This window comes from Podarcis gaigeae, assembly GCF_964106915.1.
Source record: "Podarcis gaigeae genome assembly, chromosome: 8".
NCBI lineage: Eukaryota > Metazoa > Chordata > Lepidosauria > Squamata > Lacertidae > Podarcis > Podarcis gaigeae.
In genome coordinates this window covers 22,030,785-22,051,639 of record NC_139684.1, presented here as the reverse complement: position 1 = coordinate 22,051,639, position 20,855 = coordinate 22,030,785, and the positions used below count along the sequence as shown (strand labels likewise).

General features: G+C 45.9%; 1 protein-coding gene across 2 annotated transcripts in view; it reads left to right on the top strand.

Annotated features, from left to right (window-relative positions):
• Window positions 1–20,855, top strand: part of PANK4 (pantothenate kinase 4 (inactive)) — a 32,594-nt gene that overhangs the window by 7,967 nt on the left and 3,772 nt on the right. For both annotated transcript variants that reach the window (XM_083752577.1, XM_083752578.1), the window contains exons 4-18: window positions 344–527; window positions 1,043–1,135; window positions 1,423–1,576; window positions 2,468–2,649; window positions 4,172–4,253; window positions 5,423–5,523; window positions 5,813–5,968; window positions 7,806–7,918; window positions 9,982–10,069; window positions 10,936–11,087; window positions 14,946–15,001; window positions 16,333–16,382; window positions 18,200–18,304; window positions 18,655–18,755; window positions 19,270–19,338. In XM_083752577.1, coding sequence (XP_083608703.1) covers window positions 344–527; window positions 1,043–1,135; window positions 1,423–1,576; window positions 2,468–2,649; window positions 4,172–4,253; window positions 5,423–5,523; window positions 5,813–5,968; window positions 7,806–7,918; window positions 9,982–10,069; window positions 10,936–11,087; window positions 14,946–15,001; window positions 16,333–16,382; window positions 18,200–18,304; window positions 18,655–18,755; window positions 19,270–19,338 — 1,686 coding nt within the window. The remainder of the gene's footprint in view (window positions 1–343; window positions 528–1,042; window positions 1,136–1,422; window positions 1,577–2,467; window positions 2,650–4,171; window positions 4,254–5,422; window positions 5,524–5,812; window positions 5,969–7,805; window positions 7,919–9,981; window positions 10,070–10,935; window positions 11,088–14,945; window positions 15,002–16,332; window positions 16,383–18,199; window positions 18,305–18,654; window positions 18,756–19,269; window positions 19,339–20,855) is intronic.

The window sequence follows — 20,855 nt, the reverse complement described above, 5'->3', positions numbered from 1 at the left end:
GCACAAGGTAAGGGACAGTTCTTTTTCACCGGTCGAAGAGAATTCTCTCTAAGTGATCAGATGGGAAGACTTCACAGCAGGAACTTTTTTAGGATTATGGGTACTTCTGGAGTTTTGAGCAAGTTGCTGTGGGCACCACCCATTTCTAGTCACTTCCCTCCCCCAGATTCATTCCCCACCAACACACACACGCCTGAGACAGAAAGAGACAACACTTGCACACTTCAGTTTTCGAAGTCACTGTGGTAAAATTCACAATTAAAGTGAACAGAATTAATCTGAGTCTTGTAAAGCACATAGAGCTGAAAGAAAAAGAACTTTACTTTTTTTATTCATGTTTTAGGTTAGATAAAGAAGATGTCATGACCTGCCTAATTAAAGGGTGCAACTTTGTGCTAAAGAACATCCCCCACGAGGCATTTGCATACATGAAGGATGCAGACCCAGAGTTCCGGTTTCAGATGAACCACCCACATATTTTCCCTTATTTGCTAGTCAATATCGGCTCGGGAGTTTCCATAGTGAAGGTATGTAAAATCAGCTTAACAATTCAATTGATAATTCGTATGCAGATATCGAAAGTGTAGTTCAGATTAATGAAGGAAAGGCCTGGTGGCTGGAATCTGGCTGGTGGCTGTCTATCCAAATGACACTTGTCCCCTTTGCCTGCGGCCCCACCCACCACTGACATGCTGCCCCCAAAAGGTTGTGCAAAAGGGAATGTGGTCCTCTGTCTGAAAAAGGTTCCTCACGCCTCATCTAAAACATGCATCTAAAATATGGCTCCCTTTTGTCTCCTTTTTGCCTTGCAATTGAAGATCTTCCTGCTGCTGCTCCACCTGGTTAAACCATGCATGGTTTGCATAGGTCACCTGTCTAGGCTGTTCATCCCATACTGATCCCCACCTTTCTCTCTCTTCCTGGTTATTTGAAAGCTGGGTTTCCCCAAGGGAAAGACATGTCCAGGCAGGCACACACTGAGATATGTGTTCATGTTGATATTATAGCTGTAATCTCTGTGTGCTGTTGTTGCTCCTGATAGGTGGAAACGGAAGATAAATTTGAGTGGATTGGAGGGAGCTCGATCGGAGGGGGCACTTTCTGGGGTCTCGGAGCATTGCTTACACAAACAAAGGTAATACCAGAGGCTACAATGTTGTCATGACTTGGGTGTGTTGCTAATAAGGGAAGATCTCTTGGCCACCTTGGTTGCCCCTCTTGTCCTGCGTGAGAAGCACAAATTGGTGTTGCTGCTTCCTAGACCAAGGCCTCGTTCTTACTGCAGGTAGTCAATCTGTGTCTGCAGTGAACAGCTTCAGGTGGGGAGTCCACGGGACCTAAGAATTATCCATCATGTCAAGAGGTGCTCAAGTGACGTTTGCAGGGTGTTGTTTGTTTATTTGTTTGTTTGTTTGTTTTTAGAAATTTGATGAGTTGCTGCAGCTCGCTTCGAAGGGACGGCACACAAACGTCGATATGCTTGTGAAGGATGTTTATGGTGGGGCCTACCAGACGCTGGGGCTAAGTGGAAACCTGATCGCCAGTAGTTTCGGGAAATCTGCCACAGCAGACAAAGGTACCACTTGAAAATTCACTTCGTCGTGCTGGTGCGGTGATCAAACCTGTGAAAGAACCCATGGGTTTGTCTGCTGAGTTGCTGCCTTGCTCTGTCAGTCTTTTAAAACAAACAAAGTGTGTGTAAGGCTCTAGCCAACTAGGCTTTACTCAGAGTAGGCCCATGGACAGAGCTCACCATGTAACTTGATTCTGATGAGGCTACAGGTCTAGTGTTGAATTGACCAAACCAAGCCCCAGAGTTGCTGCTGGCTTCATCCCTGATTCATTCCACAAAACCACCCGAGTTCCCTCCAGAGTAAATTCTGGCCCGTTCTTACTCATCTACAACTGGGATAGCCAATGGGGTGACCCTCTATCAGCTTTTCTCAACCTGTGGGTCCCCAGATGTTGTTGAACTACAACTCCCATCACCCCTAGCTACCTTAGGGATGATGGGAGTTGTAGTCCAACAACATCTGGGGACCCACAGGTTGAGAACCACTAGATCCTGTTGACCCACAACCCCCATCAGCCTCTGCCAGCATGCCCAAAAGATGGGGATGAAGGGAGTTGTAAACGAACAACATCTAGAGACCACCGCGTTGGCTACTCCTGACTCTAAAAGAGTCCTCTTGGGTATGTTTGCCTATCCCTGGATTAAAGGGACAGTCTTTTATTTTCTTCTGGGTGCCATATGCTAGAGGAAGGGGCAGGGCCAGAGCCAAATTTTTAGGGGGCACACTTTTTTCTCTGTCTCTTTCTTTCTCCTCACCCAGCAGGTTGTCTTCTCTTCCCAGAGACCTGAACTGATAGCTTGCAAACGACTTTTACAGTTGTGCTGTGGGCCATGAGTTGTTTACCCATACTCTTATCTCTCTTCCCCCCCCCCCCCCGTCCCCCTCCTTTTTAGAATTTTCCAAAGAAGACATGGCAAAAAGCTTGCTTCATATGATCAGCAACGATATTGGGCAGCTGGCTTGCCTCTACGCCAAACTCCACAACCTGAACAAAATTTATTTTGGAGGCTTTTTTATTCGAGGCCATCCAGTCACCATGCGCACAATTACTTACAGTATTAATTTCTTCTCCAAGGTAATGAATTATTATTATTTATTGGTTTTAGTTTTCAGGGAATGACTAAAGGTGTTTGTTTGGTTTGCAGCTGTGTGATTAAGTCAGGGGTGGGTAATCTGGTGCCCACTATATGTTGTTCAACTCCATCTCCCATCTCCCCTGGGCTTTGGTCATGCTTGCTGGGCTGATCGGAGTTTTGACTCCAGTAATATCTGCAGGGCCACAACCTCCCCATTCCTGGATTATGCAAAGCACTGTCTGTGTGTCCAACCTTTTCCCTAGAACCGGGACTCAAGGCAGCTCACAAAAATTAAAACAAACACAGATAGCTGACAACATAAAGGTTAAAAAGTAATTAAACTATAACAGAATTAATAGCTGCAATCCACCCTTTCAGCTTTGTCACGCTTGATAATGCCTGTAAAGAAACAGGTAGTCGCTGATCTAAGCCAGTGTTTCCCAACTTTGGGCCTCCAGCTGTTTTTGAACTACAACTCCCATCATCCCTGACTAGCAAGACCAGTGGCAAGGGATGATGGGAATTGTAGTCCAAAAGCAGCTGGAGGCACAAGGTTGGGAAACACTGATCTAAGCCGTGCTAGTCTAGAGACATGGCTTTTTTTTTAATGTGTCATTTATTGGAAACCCTAAATAATGTCCCCTAATTTCTGTGCATTTGAGTAGTACTAGCATGTGATACTCAAATGCACAGAAATTAGGGGACATTATTTAGGGTTTCCAATAAATGACACATTAAAAAAAAAATTTAAAAATTCTGTGCATTTGAGTAGTACTAGCATGTGATACACGGACGCAGGTGGCGCTGTGGGTAAAAGCCTCAGCGCCTAGGGCTTGCCGATCAAAAGGTCGGCGGTTCGAATCCCTGTGGCGGGGTGCGCTCCCGTTGCTCGGTCCCAGCGCCTGCCAACCTAGCAGTTCGAAAGCACCCTTGGGTGCAAGTAGATAAATAGGGACCACTTTCTAGCGGGAAGGTAAACGGCGTTTCCGTGTGCAGCTCTGGCTCGCCAGAGCAGCAATGTCACGCTGGCCACGTGACCCGGAAGTGTCTTCAGACAGCGCTGGCCCCTGGCCTCTTGAGTGAGATGGGTGCACAACCCCAGAGTCTGTCAAGACTGGCCCGTACGGGCAGGGGTACCTTTACCTTTACCTTTAGCATGTGATACAATGCAAAAACGAGCGAGTCAGGCAAAATTAGTGACAGGGAAATTCGTGCCCTCTTCACTCCTCAGTGGCTGCCTGGTTTGTTCATTTTTGCAAACTATCCACTGCAGTATTTGCCCCCGTTGTCTTTGTTTACCCCAAATGTGACTGGAGGCAGCAAAAAGCCCAATTCACGTGCCGTGTTTACGCTTGCAGAATTTCTGTGTTGAAATAGGCCTTGGAATTCCTGCACAAAGTCAGGTTGCAGCTTAAGATCTGTGCTTGCCCTTTTGTTAAGAGCTGTAAACACAGTAATGCAAAAAGAGCTTTTCAAGCCATTGGAGACCGTCCAAACACAAACATTTTCATGTTGTGGCAGGGAGAGGTTCAGGCCTTGTTCCTGAGGCACGAAGGATACCTGGGAGCCATCGGGGCGTTTCTGAAGGGAGCCGAGCAAGACAGTAAGTACAGAACACCAATACAGCGCTCTGAAAAAGTTCCCAATCCTCTTTGGGGGAGTCTGAACCCCCTGCCGGGGGAAATTAAGTCTCCTGCTCCAGCCATTCTTGGACTTCTGGGCATGGAGCTCCCAATTTCTCACTCCATTTACTGTGGTGGGTTTTAAAAGAGATTTGGCCTCCTCCTCAGCCTGCCTGTTTGTGCCAGAACATGGCGCTGCTGCCGCCGCCACCTCCTGCCTAGAAAAAGGAGGGGGAAAGTCAAGCCTCCAACTGTGACTTCTCCCCTAACAAGACCCAGTTGTGACAAGGATAATCGGCCAACAGAACATAGGATTGTCAACTTGGTTGTCTGCCCATGAGAAGTCTCTCCCTTCTTCTCCTCCCCCACCCCCCTCGCCGGGGTATTAAGAATGTTTACTCATGTTCCCACTGTTTTATTATTGGAGAGGGTAAAAGTCTTTCTTCTTTTCCCAAATTCTGCTTAATTGTTCTTGTGGTTTTCTAGCCAGATAAAACCACATAGGCATCGCTTGAAAGCTTCCAGGCACTCACCAGTAGGAATTCAGGTTTTCACACAGCTTAAAGCTTTACTGCTGGCAAAGAGTCAGGGGCATTTCATTTGGGCTGCATCCTTCTCAGAGTAGACCCAGTGAAATTAATTAACCTTGGTTGGTTCTATTCCCTGCATTGGGTTTACTCTGAGTAAGCCTAGCATCAGATGCAGCCCTTCGTGACCGTGACTATGGTTATTCACCATCAGAACATTGTAATGAGTAAATATGATTAACTTTCATTTGTTTCTTCCCTAACCTTTTTATTTTTTAAACCAGGGTTTCCCAGACTTGGGTCTCCACCTGTTGTTGGACTACAACTCCCACCATCCCTAGCTAGTAGGACCAGTGGTCAGGGAAGATGGGAATTATAGTAAAAAACCAGCTGGAGACCCAAGTTTGGGAAACTCTGTTTTAAACCCAATTGTATGATCCAACAAAGTTCTATTGCATTCCCCAAACACCTGGCTTTATTTGCTGTTTGCTTTTATTCTTTGTACAAGAGATTGTAAATCTGTGGCATGTGTGGCAATCTCTCTCTCTGCGTCTTCCTATTTGTTCATGCCTTCAGCTAATGGTTCCCTTTCTCTCCTCCCCACCTCCCATCCCATCTCCTAGATCCTAATCAATACAGCTGGGGGGAAAACTACGCTGGCAGTTCTGGGCTCATGAGCACGTCGCCGGACATCTGCCCCATGCAACGAGAAAGGAGCGGAACGGTGAGTCTCCTTAGGATACAGCTGTGCAGGTGAGAAGAGGCTGGCTGCTGGACCAGGCCAAAGGCCCACCTGATCTCACAGTGGCCAACTGGATGCTCATTATGGGAAGCCTGGAAGCAGGACCTAGGACTTAAAAGATGTGTAGTTATGCTAGATTGCCGCTAATGCACAGGTTCCCATTGCTTTTCTTTCCCCAAGTTTCTCCAGGCGTAAACCACGTAGGTTAGTGCAGGTCTCCTGTCTAATCTCATTCTATACTGATCACAACCTTTTCTCTCCTCTTCCCAAGTTTGACATGTTGGAAATGGATCGTTTGGAACGACCGCTTGTCAATCTTCCCTTGCTGAAGGATCCATCCACCTACATCCCGGACACAGTTGACCTCACCGACGATGCCATGGCTAGGAAGTACTGGCTCTCATGCTTCGAGGAGGCCTTGGACGGGGTGAGGGCCTTCTATTAAATGTGTTGCCACATATATCGCATGGTTTTGGAGGGTGGGTTGCAGATTTCTTAATAGGAAAGTGAAGCCCATGGAAGTCCACCGATTCTACGGAGCGTCTGCGGAAACCCAGTGGGCTTAAATGGAGATCTTGTGCTTAAGCCTCCTTTTGTATTCTTATAAAGAAGAAGAAGAGGAGTTTGGATTTGATATCCCGCTTTATCACTACCCGAAGGAGTCTCAAAGCAGCTAACATTCTCCTTTGCCTTCCTCCCCCATAACAAGCACTCTGTGAGGTGAGTGGGGCTGAGAGACTTCAGAGAAGTGTGACTAGCCCAAGGTCACCCAGCAGCTGCATGTGGAGGAGCGGAGACACGAACCCAGTTCCCCAGATTACGAGACTACCGCTCTTAACCACTACACCACACTTTTCTATGTACTGGCTTGAAGTTTGCATTTTGTGCCCTACACACTTCTGAAAGAGATCTCAAAAGGTAGCAGGGCAGTGAGAGAGCTCTTGCAGATTTGCTGTGATGGCACAAATCCACTTAGTCTTCTGGGACACCCAACAGCGCAGAGAGAGAGAGAGACACTCTTCTAAGATCCCCCTTGTTCTGCAGTTTGGAGAAGGATTTTTGAAAGGTCTGGCTGGCCCCTGTAGGGAAACAGGATGCTGAAGGAGGCCCCACATGCGCCTTATATTTAAAGCAATATCATACTACTTTAAAGAGTCATGACTTCCCCCAAAGGCTCCTGGGAAGTGCTGTATGTTGGGGTGCTAAGAGTTGTTAGAAGACCCCTTCAATTCCTAGAGCAAGTTAACCGTCAGTCCCTCTTCTTGGGGAAACTCCATCTGGTGCTGATGGAACCCTAGATAGACATTTGCTCCAATCCAGAAGGGCTCTTCGTATGAAGCTGCCATGTTCCAAATCGGACCACTGTTCAGAATTCCCTATATGAATTGGCAGCTGGTTTTCTCCTGCCCGGAGATGTGGGGGATTTGAATCTGGGACCTTTTGTAAGCAAAGCAGGTTCTCTGCCGCTGAGTGACAGGTCTCCTCTGCTTTTCTTCTACTCTAGACATTGGTGAAAGTGGGAGAGCACTCAAACCCTCTTTCAAACCATCTTTACACATCAGAGGGATTTGGTGGGTTGCAGAGATAGAGTTTAATTCAGGGAAGGGAGACATTTTTCAGCCAGGCAAGCAGGGTCAGAGCCAAAAATAGGTAGAACAGCTAACGTATTTTTTACCTTTTGTACATTAGGCTAGTTTCTACAGTCACACACTCACTCACCCCTCTGTATCCTCCCACCCAGGCATTATCACAGTCCAAGGACATATTCCACATTCCAGCCCAGCAAAACTACTCAAGGAGTCTATGAATCAGGGCTGGTGAGGGTGTGACCAGAAAGGGTCCAAGGGGCCAGAGAGACCTGAAGGGCCACATCCAACCCCAGGGCCTCATTTTCCCCATCTCTGGGTTAGCTGGTAAGCTAAGCCAGTGTTTGTGGACCCTTGGAGAAACTTGAGATTTCTTTAAATAAATAAATAAAAATATGTCAGGGGATTTTTTTTTTTTTGCCCTCTTGCATCTTTGATGTGTGTTGCTGTTTTGTTTTGTTTTTTGGTCAGCTGCTTCCTTCAAACTAGAGCAACTATTTAGCCTAATCTAGAGGGTTTGCCGTTGCCAGGGCCCGGTTCTGACATTTATCTCTGCCTCCTGCTTCATCTGCTTTCGTTTTCTATTGAACAGCAACAGAAGCCTCAAAGTCTTGGAGGTGCAAGTAATAATGCCCTTGGCACTGTCTCTCCCTCCGCTTTCCTTCCTTCCTTTGCCAGGTCGCGAAGCGAGCTGCAGCCAGCCAGCCAGAGTCTGTTGATGCAGCTGAGCGAGCCGAGAAGTTCCGGCAGAAGTACTGGGACAAACTTCAGACGCTCCGGCAGCAGCCTTTGTAAGTCAGTGCGTGCGGGACGGCAGTGGGTTGACTTAGCTGGAACCTAGTGCACATTTTAAACACCGCTGGGCGTCTTGATGAGCTGCTTGCTACTTTTGCATCCTGGGTAATTCCTACCAGTTTTGTAAATGGCTCTAAAAGGCGGCTAGTCTTTATCCTCCGTGAATTCTGCCTGTCGATGGCCACTAGCCACGATGGACATGTTCCAGCTCCAGAGGCAGAACACCTCTCAATGCCTGTTGCTGGGAATTGCAAGTTGGGAGAATTATGGCTGTAGTTACCGTATTTTTCGCTGTATAAGATGGACCAGACCATAAGACGCACCTAGTTTTTGGAGGAGGAAAACAAGAAAAGAAATATTCTGAATCCCAGAAGCCAGGACAGCAAGAGGGATCGCTGCGCAGCAATCCCTCTTGCAGTTCTGGCTTCTGAATAGCTGCGCAGCCTGCATTCGCTCCAAAAGATGCACACACATTTCCCCTTACTTTTAAGGAGGGAGAAAATGTGTCTTATAGAGTGAAAAATACGGTAACTGCAGCCATAATTCTCCCAACTTGCATTCCAGAGGCCTCTGGTTGGTCGCTGTGGCAACAGGAGACTGGACTGGATGGGCCTCATTTGGCCTGATCCAGCAGGGCTTTGGGGCTTTCTACTGTGGCCAACTAGATCAGAGAAGGGAAGCTTTTTCAACCTTCTGGGGGCCACACTGGCAAAAAGTCAGCAACGCCTTTGTGCAGTAAGCACACCACTGTCCTCCAGACAAGCAGGAGGAATTATTGGAGTTCAAGGACACAGTCAAGCCAGTGTGACTGGGGACGGGGTGTAGCCTGGAGCGAGTCCCAAGGGCCAGATTTGGCCCCCAGGACTGAGTTTCCACACTCCTGAACTGGAAGTATTCAGGAAACCCACAAGCAGGGCACGAGGGCCATAGCATTCTCTCTCCTGTGATTTTCCAGCAACTATTAATTCAAAGGCTTTCTGAAGGGAAGCACACAGGGAACCGAACTTGTAGCCATTGATAAATTACCCTCCATGACTGTTGAATCAGTTAGTGGCTGTCAGCACATTGCATGGTAATTACTTCCATAGTTGGGATATGCGCTGGAAATCTTTCCTTTTGTCTGTTGTTTTTTTTTTTTTTTTTTTGTCTCCATTCAGCTCCTATCCACTCCTCCTTCGGTTTATTTCACTATATGTGCGTTTGAAACTCTCTATCCCTTGCTGTTTGAATAACTTCCTCCCCAAAGCAGCTGATGATCTCTTTAAAAAACCAGCAGCAGCAGCTCTGCCACAGTGTCATGTAAAAATAAGATACAACCGAACAGCAAGCTAGCGTAAAAAGTGAAGAATGGAATATAAAGCAGGATGCCAATCATAAAACGCAGTATGAAGCTCTTAAAAACCCAGCAAGAAGTAAAAAGTGCAGAAGGAAACAGACTAATTTGGAAAGATTAGGGAGGGAGGAATGTATTCAACCCGTGTTGAAAACGTCAGTGCTGGCTGCGTGCTTCACTCCTAAGGGAATTCCAGAGAACCATGGAATACCTTTTGAGAGCAAGCCACTTAATTATCTTGAGATGCGTGAGAGATGCAGATAACTAGCAGAGCAAAAGTTGCCCTTAATTACCCTGCACGGCTAGAAAGGGGAAGGGCAAGAGTTCAGTGGCACACAGAAGATTCCAGGTTCAATCCCAGGCATCTCGCAAGTAGGACTGGGAACATCCCCTGTCTGAATTCCTGAAGAGCCTCTGCCAGTCAGTCTAGACCAGGGGTGGTCAACCTTTTTATACCTACCACCCACTAATGCATCTTTCTTGATGGTAAAATTTCCTGACCGTCCACCAGTGCTCGATGGAAGGAGGATTCAGCTTGTGCCGTAGAACCCCCTACCGCCCACCTAGAATCCTGAAACTCCCACTAGTGGGCAGTAGGGACCACGTTGACAACGCCTGGGGTATACAGTACTGGGCTAGATAGACCAGTGGTCTGATTCAGTATAAGGTTTCTGTGTTCTCAGCTAACCTATGTCCTCTCTGTCCTTTCCTTTTCATCTTCCCCAGTGCCTATGGCACCTTAACTGTTAGAAGTCTGCTGGATACAAGGGAGCACTGTTTGAATGAGTTCAACTTCCCAGATCCCTACTCCAAGGTAAGTGTTTCCTCCTTAACCTTCTGGCTGTGCTCAAGTAAGCCTTAGCCAAGTCCTACTCAGAGCAGACCCACTGAAACTAATGAACCTCAGCCAGATGTGTTAACATCACTGGGTTTACTCCGAGTACAACTAGCGTTGTATACAACCCATAGATTCTCAAATCTTTTCTTTCCCATGAGCAGTAGTAGACAAACTGCAGATTCGGGTCCCTGCCCTGAGGATTTCCCCTTCAGAGCAGGGGTAAATGTACAAATGAATGCCTTACATGTATGCAAGACTCTGGGAGTGAGAAAGTGCTGTGAGATACCGATGTTGCTAAAAGATGGAATTGTTTTGTTGAAAATTGGAACACAAGATGCAGGGATGTAAGACTAGAAAGGTACCTGTTTTTGTAAATAACATTAAAAAACAACAACAGACAAAATAGGCAACACCCCTTCCCCACCCTCCAAAAAACAGGCAGTCCAAAAAAAAAAAAAAGCATTTCCATTTGAAAGCCTGTACAGCAGGGGCCCAGGTATAATGCTTTTCACAATTTCTATAATTAGGGAGCCAACACCAAAAAGACTCTGTCTCAGAATTCTGTCAAACTTACTGTTTTTCCCAGCACCAAAGTCACATTGCTGCTTTGTAACGTAGAAATTACTGGTGGATTCTAGAAACATCCACCTCTGAGCATTTTTAGCAATTTCTGTGAGAAATGGCTCTTTTTATATGCTCTTGTCAGCTGTGGTTATTCAACGATCCCATTGGAGACTTCAAAGCAGAGAGCTTGGGGTCGGGGAGGGATAAGTTGCTTCTAAAGGAATTGAGCCTTATCCTTTCTCTCTGTACATATCGCCTTGTGCCTTACTTTCTTGCAGGTAAAACAGAAAGAAAACGGCATCGCACTAAAGTGTTACCAGAGCGTTATCGACTCTTTGGATTCACTAGGCTGGGAGGAGCGGCAGTTCGCTCTGGTGAAAGGACTTCTTGCGGGGAACGTCTTTGACTGGGGAGCAAAAGCAGTCTCAGAGTAGGTGTTCTTTTTTTTTTTAATCATATTTATTGAAATTTCCAAAAAGTCCAAAACATGAAAAAAAAGAGAAAAGGAAAGAAAAAAGCATTTACATTTAAGGCCTTACTTTCATTAACATCTTTCCAGGACTTCCCCACCCCTCCCCCTCTTGTATTCCATTTCCATTAGATTAGTTCCACAAGTTCTTAACCCAAATTTTAAACTTATTATATTTAGCCCATTATTCAATTTTATATAACCATTTTCCCTTTATATTCCCCTAAGGTCGACCCCAGTTCCCTTCCACGAGTTCCCCTTTTTAGTACACACAGCAAAACGAAATAAAGAAATTTAAAAAAATTCAGAATGTAATTTTACACCCTTTGGATTCCAAATCTCCCTCCCCCCTTTCCCGGTTTCGATCCCCAATGTCCATCAATCTATCTGCTGTCAGCCTGGAGACCTCACGTCCATGTCCAAATCTCTCTCAGCTCCACTTTGCCGGCTTTTTTGGTAATCTTTAGTTTCAAACACCCAATCTTGGAGAAGCTCTATCTCAAGAAAGTCCATTTTTCTTCCATCCAGACCTCTATATTTAAGAGTAAAACTCGAATTCTGTTTCTTAATCCGTTTAAGTCTGAATGTCCCAAATGCTCCAACTTCCAGCTTAGTCCAATTCTTGTTTTCCTTTATCTCCTCCCTGACAGGCCTTTGGCCTTCCTTGGTCTTCTACGATAATATGGCTCCTCTTTCATTCTCTTCCAGATCATCATAAATCCCTTGTTCTCTTTCCTCACTTTTCTCAGGTTTCTTTTCCTGTTCCGCTGCAAAAACATTCTAATTCAAAAACTTCTAGTTCCTCTACAGAGGCTTTATTTGTTCAGGAACAAAAACTTGCATCAAGTCCCTTCCATTCTTCAATAGATATGTCTATTGTCTCCTTTAGTGTAGAAACCTCTGTAGACAAAATAATGTTTCGTTTTTGCAGCTTTCCCAGGAGATAAAAAGTCCTGTTCAATTCCATGAGTATTTTTCCACTTACAACCATTCTTGCAATGTCCCAAAACCCCCTCTAGAGGGATTATGGTAACTTAGTTTCCTTCCAGATCACACCCAAAAGTCAAGCTAACTTGTTATCCCTTGTTTTCAACAATTTATATCCAAATTGTAATGAATCTAACCAGCAAAGTCATCATAACAAAGTTCTCTTTTTATTCTCCAACTTTGACAGCTACTTTGACAGCTGTCAAAATCTCTATATCTCTTCACCAGGCTCTCTCACAGATCACTCCCGGTTCCCGGGGGGTTGTACTTTAGCTCTCACAATCCACTCTTCTCCTCCAGCACAGTTACTTGTGATTTCCCATCGTGAAATTAATAACTTTTATCAATAGAAAAACGGACTCTTCTCTCGACCTTAGTTGTCAAATCCTTGCTTTAAATCATCTACAATAGGGGGGAGACGGACTTCCTTTTTTTGCAGAAAAATTACCGAATCCAAAAAAAAATTTCCCTTTTAGGTCCGATTTCCAAATTACTCACGGGTTATTATTTTTAGTCCAAATTTTCAAAAGAAGAAATCAGCGCTCTCCGTCGAATGGCATGCGGCTTCGGTCGGCAGGGGAAGCAGAAGACTCATAGCACCGCACCACCCCCCCGTCCCCCGCTCCGTAGCCTTTAAAAAGGCTTCTTCGCGGGTCGGGGGGGCGCAAACGGAGCCCGCCGAGTCACCAGGTCCATGGGCTTCTGCGCCCATGGTTTTTGAGGGTCCCTGCATCGCCGGCGCGGCGGGACCCAACCCCTGCCGAGCAGACTCCCTCTGAAGCTCGGAGGGAGTCCGCCATTCGGCGATGGTGCCAACCCGGAAGTCAGAGTAGGTGTTCTAACCGTCTTTGTACAGCTCTGCATTCCACCCCCCCCCCCAAAGATTTTGAATGCCCCTTGTATTTTATTTCTTCTTTTTCTAGCAAGTGCGCTAATGATTTCTACTTTGGCATCTGCAAATCGTTTTACATTCCATTAATGGTATTTGGGTGTGGCTAATTCTCCCCATGTGACTGAAGTGGGTAGATTAATTCCCTTAAAAAAACAACAACACACCTCATTGCATGAGAGATCACTTCATTAGCACATTACCACTTGCTGACATGATAAATACAGAACCTAGCAGTATGTGTAGCTTATGGCTGCCATACTGGGGTTTCACTGGGGAGGGGGGTTTCCAAAAGGTGGCGCTTTGTGCTGGATCTTAGGCAAGTCAATCAAAAAAAAAAAATTTGGCTCAACAACTTTGGGCTTTCCAAAACAAAAAACTCAAGAACTTTTGGGGTGTCCTGGTTTTTACTTGTTGAAATATGGCAATATGGCAACCCTAGTGTAGCTGTGAGACTAATCAAGCATTTGTTTCCCTAGCGTGATGATGATAGGGGCATGCTAGGAAGCCTCGCCCCCTCCAACACATCTGAGTCCCTGTTTTCTAAAGTCCTTGATGAACTGAAGGCATATTTCTGAAGTGGGGAGTCTCCTCCTGTTAGAGGTGGACTTCCTCTCCGATTTCTGAAATGTGCATATGCACATACACTGATACTTGATGAAATTAAGAATTGCAGTCCAGCCCTACTTACTCTCAAACTGGTAACTATAAATAGGGCTGGATGGATTATATATTAGTGGAAATAACTCTGGCAGTGGCTGGTAGGGCAGGAAGCAGGAAGCCCAAACAGGAAGTGGAGCCAGTGCTGCCATCTGAACTGGATGTAAGCAAGAAGGCATGCTGGTGAAGGGCAGGCAGAGGTTGGCAGGGCACAGCCCTTTTCACAAGCTGGAAGGGACATAAAGGTAAATGGACCCCTGACCATTAGGTCCAGTCATGGCCGACTCTGGGATTGTGGCGCTTATCTCACTTTATTGGCCAAGGGAGCTGGCGTACAGCTTCCGCGTCATGTGGCCAGCATGACTAAGCCGCTTTTGGCAAACCAGAGCAGTGCACAGAAACACCGTTTACCTTCCTGCCGGAGTGGTACCTATTTATCTACTTGCGCTTTGACTTGCTTTCAAACCGCTCGGTTGGCAGGAGCAGGGACTGAGCAACGGGAGCTCACCGCGTTGCAGGGATTCAAACCGCCGACCTTCTGATCGGCAAGCCCTAGGCTCTATGGTTTAACCCACAACACCATCCGTGCTATTACCCTCATTTAGGAATGGAGTGTAGCTCAGTGGCTGGAGCCCCTGCTTCATATGCAGAAGGTCCCAGGTTCACTCCCTGGCATCTGCAGGTAGGGCTGGGAGAGACTCTTGACTGTTACCCTGGAGAGCCACTGTCAGTCAGTGTAGACATTACTGAGCCAGGTGGACCCAATGCTCTGACTTAGTATAAGGGAGCCTCCTGTGTTCCTGTTTTGTGTCTGTTGTGTGGTCCAGTGGCAGAGGAAATAATCCTCTGCATGCAGTTTCAGTTCCCATCATCTACAAAGAGCAAGTCATGGGAAAGACCCGCCCTTTGCCCGAAACTGTGGAAAGCTGCTGCCAGTTGAGATTTAGGCCAAACTGGGCTAGGTGGTCTGATGGTCTGCTGCTGCAGGCGACTCTTTCATGTGCTTCCCTGCCAGTCTTCTTGCACCGGGGCTCTCTTCTTCCTTCTCGAAATGTGACCTATTGTTCATTGTCTCTCTACACTTTTTTTTTTTATTTGGACACAGTACATCTGCTGTCCTCCAGGCTCACTACTGAGAGATGTCTATTTCTTAATAAGTAAATCCTGGAGGGGTAGCACATGCCTTGTTCAGCTGCAAAGCTGTTTGTGCCAAGCATCCCTGCAGAATCTCACCACCCCCAATGTTCACATTCTTCCTTCTCTTTCTCTTCCCTGATACCCAGCGTTCTTGAAACGGAGCCACAGTTTGGATTCGAGGAAGCCAAGGAAAAACTGCAAGGTATTGGGCAGGAACTCTCCCTTTTGGTATCTTTCTGTGATATCTGCATGTATCAGGTAGGGGGCGTCCCTATCATTGGGCAGGGGGTGGGCGCTGCGGCTGGTTGCGAATGCAGAGCATCCTTAAGAGCAGATAGCTGTGTAAAAGCCTTTAGACTAGAGATGGGGATGTTGCTGGACCCCTGTCCGAAACCCTGAAGTACTACTGCCAGACAGTGTTGGGACATCATTATTATTATTATTATTATTATTATTATTATTATTATTATTTCATTTTATATACTGCTCTTTATCCAAAGATCCCAGGGCAGTGTACATTAAAATTTACATAGTGTAATAAAAAATCAATAAAACAACCACTAAAAAAATCATAACAGCCCCTCCCTTTTTTAAAAAAAAAACAGGCCACAGATTGTTTAATGGCCAAAAGCCTGGGTAAAGAGGAACGTTTTTGTTTGGCGCCTAAATATATGTAACAAACATGCCAGATGAGCCTTTCTGGGGAAAGCATTCCATGAATGTGGAGCCACCACAGAAAAGGCCCGTTGTTGTGTTGTCAACCTCCGAACCTCTCACAGAGAAGGGCCTCAGATAACAAGCACAGCATCTGGGTCAGTTTATATGGGGAGAGGCAGTGCTGAAGACTGCATGGTCTTAAAAAACAAAATAAAATTATGTTAGCAGGAGAATGTAAAAGTTCTGCAAAGTGGTTGGTAGGGCCCACTTCCAAAGTGTGGCCCACACCAACTCCTACCCATGCCTCGCGTCCTGTGCTGAAAGTATGGGGTCACCTCCAACATAGGTCACACTCCAAGTAGACCCATTGAAATGAATGGATATAACTCTCTCAGATTAGAGTAGAACCTTATTGAACAACAAACCATCGTCCGGAGTTTGCCTGAGCCAACAAAATCAGGCTTGTCTTGGGAAAGTTTAAACTGCACATCCAAGGAAGCTTTTTCCAATCTTAGTTCTGCCATCAGAAGTGTTGTTTTGAGCAAGTGGCCTTTTCCCAGCTTGCGGGAGCTTCAGCATTCTCTGAATGTGCAGATGTGGGCCTGAAGCATACACTATTATTTTATTTTCTATGAATATTAATACCCCTGTCTTTGGACTGATTGCTTCTCAAGGTGACTTGCAACAGGCTAAATTCCCCAGGTGACTTGCAACAGGCTGCTTCCTTTGTTCCTCAAGGACAGGGGTTGTAGCCTCCAGTGCTCCTTAGACCTCTGTCCAATAGAGGAGCCCAGAATGCTTCCCTTCAGATTTTCTTGAGCGATTGACCTGTCCATAACATTTTGATAACGTGTTGGTTTTTGTGCCATTGTACAGAACGTCCCTGGCTCGAAGATTCCTACAATGAATGGCTGGCACGACTCAAGGTATATTATTATTGTTACTGCTACTACTTACCAAGGTGCCAAGGCAGGTTACAACAAGCTACAAGCAGTCACTCTTAACTACTGAATATAATGCAGCTGGACAAAAGAAAGGGGGGGTGTCCCCTTTTCAGCTGCTGATCGTTGAAACTGATAGACTCTCTCTCCCTTTTAATATTCCTTATTTTAAGACAAGTTAATTTCATAAAAGAAGGATGCAGAAGAATACAGCATTCCGCAATAAACAAGAAGGCTGTTTTGCATGCAATCAGTAACTCAAGTACTAAAGTGAAACAAAATGGAGCAAAAGGGGTTTGGATGATAATACTTTGATGCGTGATTATCTCTAAATATGGAAGCAAAATAGTTTTGAACATGCATTTTATGAAGTAAGACCAAGTGTAAACCCAAACAATGTGATATTAGAAGAGGATGATAGACAAGATTCTCCCTAGATTTCTGATTTCCTCTCTGGAACAGCTGCTTTGCACAAGAAAGGAAGCCACTTTTTTTAAAAGCCATTTGTACTTTACCTATGGCAGAATCTCTGGGTTTTGCTCTACATTAACAAAATCCAAAATCTTCTCAGTCATTGTCCCTTCTTAGCATCCGCTTTTTGTGAGATTCCTGTGTTGACGTTTCAGCCACTTGGCCACCAGCCACAGAACTACGGAATCCCATAAAATAGCCTATTTAGAAAAGCCCAGTGGAGACAGGACTTGGCCCAGACCATTACAAAGACTATCAAAACACTGTTTTGAAATGTGACTCCACAGAAAGAACTCTGGATTTTGCAATGTGCTGGTGTCCAAGGGGGCTCTGGCCCAAGTAGTTTGAGGGAAAAGTGGCCTACACCGTTAACCCCCCCCAAAAAAAACCTAATTATTGTGACCTCTGCCCCACCCCCACAGATTTGGACTGGAGATCCCTCCATATAGAGCCGAAAGGAATGTGATGTGGGTGCCAACTGCCTTTCGGACTGTGCCATAGCTTTGAGCTTGTTGAATTCGAGGAACAACACAACAACAACAAACCTATGGTTACATGAAAGATACTCAATAAACACGCAAGACGTAACCGGCTGTACTTTTGAATAAATAAGGTATACTATTCATTGTACCAAATTGTAGATTTCAACGGACTGCAACCACTACCATGCTATTAACATCCACTATCCTGTAATATTACATATGATCCTGTTCTACTGATGAAGCCTAGGATGGTGAAACAAGGCTAATATTCCGGAAATCCTTGTCTTAGACTCTGTGAAAGGATTCTGTGGAACTGTAACAACCCTTCATGTGGATTATTGGACTCTTTGAACAGGCAGGTGGAATAGATACTTTTACATGTATGGACCTTATACCTGAACTGACTAGAGAACGAACTGATCCACTGGGTCTTCTGCTTTTTTCATTGAACTTTATGAGACTTCTGTTGAAATCTACAGTTTGATACATTGAATAGTATACCTTATTTATTCAAAAGTACAGCCAGTTATGTCTTGCAAATTCAAGGAACAGGCAAACTCAGGGACCTCTTCTGCTCTAGGGCACACATACTGCATCTTCCTACAGAGGTCATTTTCTCAGGCAGAATCTGTTGAGCTAAAGAGTAGCCTATAGACTTTCCAGCAAAAGTGTTTGTTTGCTTTTGCTTACAGTCCTAACTCCACTTACCTGAGAGTAAGATCCATTGAATTCAAAGGAACTCACTTCTGAATAGACATGGTTTGGGTCACACTGTTAACTCCATGTACATATTTTAACCTGCAGCTTGTCTGTGCTTCTCTGAATGATACTTTTCTTTTTCTTTTACAGGCCTCCCCTCACAAATGTGCCTTAATTTTTGCAGATAACAGTGGAATAGACATCATATTAGGCGTCTTCCCCTTTGTCAGGGAGCTGCTCTCTAGGGGCACAGAGGTCAGTTGAATTACGGTGACAGCCTAAGGTAAACTACCTCAAGCTAGCTCATCACTGTTGGTGTTCTTATTTGAGAAGATAATGGGATAAGTAACTGGGGGGAAAGATTATTTCAGCGAACTTGTCTTAGCTCCTCATGGATCGGATAGAAGAAACTATCCTATACTGAACCACTTGGTGACTGGAAAGCTCTAGTGGAGGATATATTAGTGGACTAGGAGGTTAATCCCACCTCCTGGTGCTCTCCTACTGTTTATTTCTTCACTTCAACTCACATACAGACGTGTACATTGAACTTTTCACACTTGGCCAATGTGACACTTGCCTTTCCTCTCTGTGTGTGTTCACAGGTTATATTGGCTTGCAATTCTGGGCCTGCGCTAAATGATGTCACTTACAGTGAGTCTCTGCTTGTTACAGAGAGGATAGCAGCTACAGATCCTGTCATACGGTGAGGACCAGTATGGTCTTGCTTCTCTTTGGGCCAGCACACTCTTAAAAGCGAAGGTTTGAGACTGTGCTAAGTTTGGATTGCTGGTGGTTTGTTGAGTGATCAGAAGCAAAGAGTTTAATGATACTCTGCTAAATAAAAGCTTAAGGTTTTGTGCTGTGATATTTGAGACCAGGGGGCCCTCCAGATGTTGCTGAACTTCAGTTCCTATCATCCCCAGTTATGCTTTCTGGGACTGATGGGAGTTGTAGTTCAGCAACATCTTGCTGGGCCAAAGGTTCTTCACACCTGGTTAAGACCAAGGGTTGCTCCAAATCCTGGTTTTGTTCAGAGTAGACCCATTGAAATGGATGAACGTGACTAACTTAGGTTCATAATTTCATCGGGTCTGCTCTATGTAGGGCTTCGTTGAGTACAACCCATAATTTTGCATAATATAAGCCCAAGACCTGGCATATTTGTAGCACATGAATATTGAAGCTGATCTTAAAATTATGCATCTGCCTCCTTTTAGAGATGCCTTGAAGGAAGAGAAATTGCTCTTGGTACAGACAGGCTCAAGTTCACCCTGCTTGGACCTCAGGTAAGAGGTCTCCATCCTGTATATTGCGAGCACAGAAAGCTCAGATGGTGTTAACAGTCCGGGGGGGGGGAGTCCTCCTTCTCACCACAAGGGGGCAGCAAGTGTTTGCTTTTTAGGGTCTGTAGAGCATTGTGGTTCCACCGAGTTGTTCTCAGTTTCCAGAAGTATGTCGAAAGCAAAGCCTTTAGGTGATGCGTGTCAGTTTCCTGCCGCTTGCAAAGAAACCCTGAAACAGAATGGGGCAGCCGTGAAACTGACATGCATTGCCCCAATTTGAAGTGTCACTGACATAAGAGCTGTGTGAATGGGACCATAATGCTGGGCATGCCCCTTAACCTGGGCAAACCATGGGCAGCCTGTATAAAGTGCTGTTGTCTAGGACAGGGGCAGGGCCACAAACTTCACTGGCCTTGCTTCGTGTTGTTGTTTAGTCGTGTCTGACTCTTTGTGACCCCATGGACACCAAGCACTCCTGTCTTCCACTGCCTCCTGCAAAAACTCCCTGCTTCGTAGCCTCCTTGCTTGTTTTTGCCTGGCTGGAATAGGCCCTTGAATTCTGATGATGCTGATGAACTAAACGACAGTAGAAAGGGTGACATTTGCATTTATTGCTCCGCCCAGTTTTGCCTCTGGCTCCACCCACCACTGACCTGCGGCCCCTCGGAAGGTTGCCAGGCACCATGGACTAGATGGATAGAGGAATGTCGGGAGGCACCAGCTGGGGAACCCCCAAAGGAAAAAGGCTCAGAGCCCAGGGATTGGTGGTGGGATGACGATGAGTAGCCAGAGGGAGAAGACTGGGAGGAGGAGGAGGTGTTGGAAGCTGAAGAGGCAACAGGGCTTAGTGAGCTGGGAGAGTCCGTGGTATAGAGCAGTCCAGAATCAGAGGCAGCAGGCAAATGGGAAGAGAGAGGCCAAGAGGCGCAAATGAGTCGGGTTGCTGTGACAAGCTCTCCTCCCCCCGCCCTTGTCTCCCAGAACCAAAAGAGAGTTGAAACAGATGGAGCTGTATGCAGGCACAGTCTCCTATTGCTTGGAAAAAGCCCTTGAGCAGAGGAGACTTGGGCAGCTGTGGGGACCTTCAGTCTCGGCAACTTCTTCATGGGCAATACTTAATGGGGATGAGCTGCTGTGCCCATTTGGCCTGGCACTCCTGTGCAGATTGTGGTGGGGGGTTTTTTGCTAACAACTATTAGCTCCAACTGGCACAGTGTGATTTACTGCTGGCTCGCTGCTGACACCAGAAGAGAATGGGGAAATAAGGTTCCCCATCGCTGGTATATAATCCCGTATTAGCTGTTCACCATGATGTACAGCACTTGTCTCCCCCTCAACCTGTCCTGGGAGTCATGTGATACAGTGAGGGGAGGAAGTATTTGATCCCCCTGATAAATTTGCCCGTTTGCCCTCTGACAAAGAAATGACCAGTCCATAATTTTAATGGTAGGTTTATTGTAGCTGTGGGACATGGGTGGCGCTGTGGGTTAAACCACAGAGCTTAGGACTTGCTGATCAGA